The 5,365-nt window shown below is 58.2% G+C and overlaps 1 protein-coding gene across 1 annotated transcript in view; it reads right to left on the bottom strand.

Moving 5' to 3' along the window:
• Positions 1-148: 148 nt before the first annotated feature.
• The window catches only part of LOC113209554 (follistatin), a 22,692-nt gene continuing 17,475 nt past the window's right edge, over positions 149-5,365 (bottom strand). The window contains exons 2-6 of the mRNA XM_052268029.1: positions 2,823-3,029; positions 2,286-2,588; positions 1,808-2,029; positions 1,204-1,626; positions 149-1,116 (exon numbers count right to left, since the gene is read on the bottom strand). Of these exons, the coding sequence (XP_052123989.1) occupies positions 1,061-1,116; positions 1,204-1,626; positions 1,808-2,029; positions 2,286-2,588; positions 2,823-3,029 (1,211 nt within the window). The 3' untranslated portion in view covers positions 149-1,060. The remainder of the gene's footprint in view (positions 1,117-1,203; positions 1,627-1,807; positions 2,030-2,285; positions 2,589-2,822; positions 3,030-5,365) is intronic.

The raw sequence follows: 5,365 nt of genomic DNA, 5'->3' as shown, positions 1-5,365 counted from the left end.
GGGGGGGGAGGGGGCTATACGAGAGGGGGATGCGAGACAGCTCGCCGCGTGGGGTAGGCAGTCCCGCCAAACTCACCTGTCGTGCGCCGTTGCCTGCCGATCCTGCGTCTGACACCCAGGCTGTCTTTGTCTGGGGTAAAAATACGTGTTGGAAGTCAATCAAGGATTTAATGTTCAATACCTTGCACTTTCACATATACATGTTATTAAGGCGCAGTCTTCATCATATTACTCTTCTTTGTTTTTACCGACGTCACATGCAAAATCACTACTAATTCCCTGCAGATTTCAAAATATTGACAGTACTTTTGATTACTACAGTTTAATACTGACGAACAAAAGGAAACTTACGACTGTCTGCTACATACTAAGGATACACGCGATCTCTAAATTATTTATTTGAAAACAGAACTAACTTTTACCTCCTCACAAGATCAATGTAAAAGTGGGCTAATCAACGCGTCAAATAAGAGGCCTCTCCTCAAAAACCGATCAGTTGGGACATAAGACTTATTGCTTAGAATGGCCACCAGGCCATGCATTTGGCACCGGAAATACAGCGACTACCGTATGTACAGTAAGATAAACTAACATAAAACGTAATCAGTCAAAATGGACAATAAGAAGACCATCATGGATATGTATGATCTTGTGTAAGGAAAACCCTTAAAAATAACATAAATAATAAATAGGCGTTTCCAGTATAAACTATTAGCGGTATTACAAAAACAATTGTCTTAGTTACCTCGAATTCTCCTTTTCACATAAGTTAAAATCCGATCTCTATATTTACAACAACAAAAAATTAAGTTTAGCTTAGGAAAAATCTAGCAGCGTTGCTTCCGAACGCCTTCTAAACCATCACAAAATTTGAACTTAAACTGATTAAGCTTTGGTCTTCTAACTTCTCATCAAGTTCTATAGCACCACGAATTTTAAGGACGAATAATACGGCTACTGAGGAAAGAGGACTACCCAGGACCCATATGTGTGTCTTTTCAGCCTGGCCGCGCGCTTTCCATGACCCACGCGGTATAAAAACGGGGTGAGGCCGAAGCACTCAGGCAAAAGTGTTTCCCTCGAGCACGGCGTTGAGGTGCGGGGCCGGGTCCTTACCTGGGAGGGACATAGAAAGTAGAATCATCTGAATCTCCTCTCCAACCAAAGGTACAGCGAACTAAAGACCAAGAGTCGAGCGCTCACCAGGTCGGCTCTCATCGACGGCGTCCTGGTCCTGGCCACCGGCGGAGCAGACCCCCGAGTGCTTGGTGTCGATGACGTACCCCGTGGCGCACGCGTCCTTGCGCATGTGGCACCACGACAGGTACGTCCTGTTGTTGGAGCCGCAGAGGGGACCGCCCTGGACCAGCTCGGTGGCGGCGTCCAGGCTGACCAGCTCCCGGATCCTCGCGCCGCCGCCGCCGCCGCTGCTGCGCCTGCCGTGCGCTACGCGGCTGCCGCCGTGCCGCCGTGCCGCCGACCCCGCCGCCGCCACCGCCGTGGACTTCCCCGCGCCGGCCCGGGGGCAGCGCAGCGAGCAGGTGACGCAGCGGGGCGCGCCCGTCGCCATGTCCGTCAGGCAGGACTGGTGCCGGCGGCAGTGCACCGCGCCGCAGGTCGCCACTCCTGCAACAGCGCGCGATGAGTTGCCTACCCTGCCGGCGTAGCGCCGCAGCGCCAGCGCGACGGACGCTCCACCAGGAAGATGTCACCCAAGGTCAGGGAAAATGTACCCACCACCCGCACGGAATGTTAATTGCGGCGTGACCACATTGTGGTCACGCCATGTGGGGTGTGCTCTACTCACTCTGGCAGCGGCCGCGGTAGGCGACGGGGATGGCCTTGCCGGCGCGACACGCCCCCTCCCTCAGGTGGCACGGCGACGGGTAGTTGGTGCCGTCCGCCCCGCACACGGCGCGCGACCGGCCGGCCGACGGGCAGCGGCGCTCGCAGCGCACGCAGTGCGGCGACAGGTTCTGGTCCTGCACGCAAGAGCGGCCCGGCCCGCACTGCACGCGCTCGCACGAGCCTGTGGGGGAAGCAGAGGGTTGTCGTCAGCGACGAGGGGTACTTTCCTCAAAGAATCATCGAACCATCCTCCAAAAAATCAGGGAGAATCAATGAAAAATTAGAAAAAAACATAGAAAAAGTGACAAAAAACCAGATAAAATCACAAAAATTACAAGAAAAACTGGGAGAAAATGAAAAATTGATGAGCCTTTGATTTTTTGTGAAGTTCCCCTCGGTCGGGGGCATGAGCGAGGGGCAAGGCGTTGGAGGCTCACTTTGGCAGGTGCCAGCGTAGGCGACGGCGAGGTTGGAGTCCTGGCGGCGGCATGCGCGCTTCAGCAGGCGGCAGGCGGAGCGATAGGAGCGGCCGTCCGAGCCGCACACGGGGCCGGCCGTGGGCCCCGCGTAGGTGGTCGCCGACGCGGTCCCGGAGGTCCCCGAGGCCACCCCCGCGGCCCCGGGGTTGTAGAGCGAGGCCAGGCGCTTGCGGGAGCAATCGGGCGCGCACACGCACTGCGGCCGGCCCCAGCGCACGGCGCAGCGCCGCCCCGCGCCGCAGGTCACCCCCGCGCACGAGTCTGCGGACAGAACAGCAGCACCTGTCGTGTACAGGGTAGCTTCGGGTACCTTACTGGGGTCTTCATTTTTCCATCCATATGTTATTTTTCTGTTTTAACTGTGTAATCAACGTTAATAATTGGAGCGCGTTTTGCTTGATCATGCATTTCCTGGCGGCTGAACTGTCCGTGAGCGTGGGCAACCCAAACGTGTGCAGCACTCGCCTCCTAACGCGGCACAAGTCTCGCACTCACCTCGACACGCCTGGCAGGGCACGCCGTCGCCGAGGACCCTCCAGAAGAAGAGCATGCCCGCGTCCATGTCCTTCTCGCTCCACGCGGTGCTCGCGCCGTGGCTGCCGCCCGCCGCCGTTAGCGCGCAGCACTGCTCCCGGGTCACCTTCTCCTGGATGAGGTCCATGCACCGGCCGTTGCGCGACATCCCCGACCAGCAGTTGCCTCCTGGAATACACAAAAACACACGCCGCCGATTAGCTGCTGTTGACCCGGGCGCATACGCGGCCCCTGGCCTACGCCAACCCGCGCCGCGCGGGGTCCCTCCCCGGCTGCCCCCTGCCCCGGCCCCCTCCCCGGCCCACTCTCGGACGCGCGAGACGGAAGCGTCTGGCGGTCTGGCGTTGTGTTTACATGGCGAACAGCGTGGCGCCCTGCCCACTGGGTCGCTCGGCCCCGGCCCGGCGGCGGCGGCGGCGGCGTCTAGCGCCGCAAGCAGTACAATGCCTTGCCCGCCCCCGCCCCGCCCCTGCTTACGGCACTGCACACCGCCACCCCCGAGCTCCAACCGTCCTTCCCTTCGACGCCGTCGTGCAGCCGACCCGACGCCTCGGCGGGCACGTCCTCCTCTCCTCCATCTCGTCCGCGGTATACGTACCGACTGATTCCGAAGAAACCTCTCCTATACCTTCCGTATAGCTCCGTCCTTGTCGCACTCATAGGGCAGCGCCCCTTGAGGTCTCTTCCGAATCAGTCTGCAGGAGGAGGACCTTTTTACAAGCCGGACAGCAGCAGCGCAGCAGAGAGGGGAAACGCGGGAGAGATGACCAATTACCGACTGGGATTTACGAGCGTGATGCCACCACGACAGCATGATTTCCTGTAATCTTACAAGGAGGGAGCGAGGTTGAATTAAAATTTGATGGGGAAATAATTTGTCGCGCGATCGGTCGTATATTCCCGGCAGCGTTACCTCCGGGCGTGGCGGGGCGGGGCGGGGCGGTAGGGTTACGCCGCGCGGTGCGCCTCTCCCGGCCTCTCCTGTGTCATCCGATGCTTTACGATCTTTTGCTCGGTAATTATCGACGCCTGACCACCGCCGCCCCGCCGCGCCGCGCCACGCCGCACGGCCCGCCGACAGTCGGGCGGTAGAGAGAGAGAGAGACGGGCGGGGCCCGCGCCGCCCTGAGCCACGGCACGCCACGCCGAGGAAAACGACTCATAATTTCCATAAATTGAAGAGCTGCGCACGCCAAGCCGCACGGCCGGGCAAGGAGCGTCCTGCTGGAGGCCGCCCCGCCCGCCCCGCACCGGCCGCTGCACCCGGGCCATGTTACTCTTACATGTGTGTAGTATTACTAGGCGGGCGTCCAATAGTCTACGCTAACACAAAAACAGACGAAATTTTGGAATTTTTGATGCATCGAGTTTCCTTGTTTTCTCTCCATCCCCTCCTCATACTCTCATGTTTGATGTGTCGGCTGTTTTGGTACACAGGTCTACTTTCCATTTTACGAAAAGGACAACTATTATACTAGCCAGGTAGCACATCCGCGCGCAGTAATGCACCATGAATGCGCTGGTACCTCATGCTAAAATAAATGTCAGCACGAAGTGCGAACGCGCTCCTAACTCGACATCTCGATTGTGGCCTCTGCCTGCTTCTGCCTCTCGTTTAAGTGGATCAATGAATGAAGAAGTTCCCGACCACTTAGTTTATAGGATTCTTCGCGTGCGGGAGAGCGGCGGCCGCGGGGAGGCGGTGCTGCTGCTGCTGCTGGATGTTGTCGAGAGGTGAGAAGGAAAAGGGGGAGGGGGGGCGCACTGCATGTATCAAAGGCCCGTGCCTTTTATGTGACGTTTATGTGTTTGGAAGCACATAACTGCCGGGTGGGCGATGACGCCCGGCTACCGGTCCCGCCCGGCGCCCCTCCCTCCCGGAGCGTGGCAGCGCAGCGCGTCAGAGTGACGACAGCGATGACTTGATCGCGCCGGGACGGCACAGGACCAACTGTAATGCGGATGCGACGACCTCTGTTCGCAAGATGATACATTTAAGACTAAAATAATGCATTATTAGAGAATGACCCGGCATATGCATCGACAGCATTAAAACGTTCAAATCATCGCACTGCAAGTAGCAGCAAAATGGGAAAACATACATAGAACGCCTGCGAGGTAGGCACGCCCGCCGCGCACTGCTGTAAATCCGGGTGGCCTACCTCGCTATCGTCAGGCGCTCCCTCCAGCCGAGCGCTCGGCGCGACTCTGGCCGTTGCCGGCGAGTCGTAAATTAAATGTCGTTCAAATGTTTATCAGGAGATATTCCGTCCTTGAAATGATCTTTTTTATTTTATTTTCTAATTTCTGGGGGTATGATACGTTGTCGAGACCCTCCGTCAGTCACACACCTTGGCTCCGTTGCGTCCTGCGACACCACCCCGGTCACAAGCTACGATGGCTGGCGGCGGACCGACGCGGTGCGGTGCATGCCCAGGGGTGCGGTGCCCCCCGGGGGTCAGCGAACCCTTTGCAGACCCATCACGCCCCGCCCCGCCCCGCCC

This window comes from Frankliniella occidentalis, unplaced genomic scaffold (assembly GCF_000697945.3).
Source record: "Frankliniella occidentalis isolate FOCC.00 unplaced genomic scaffold, Focc_3.1 Scaffold63, whole genome shotgun sequence".
NCBI classification, from domain to species: domain Eukaryota; kingdom Metazoa; phylum Arthropoda; class Insecta; order Thysanoptera; family Thripidae; genus Frankliniella; species Frankliniella occidentalis.
Note: the sequence above shows the minus strand (reverse complement) of the source record. Positions and strands in the feature narration are given on the sequence as shown.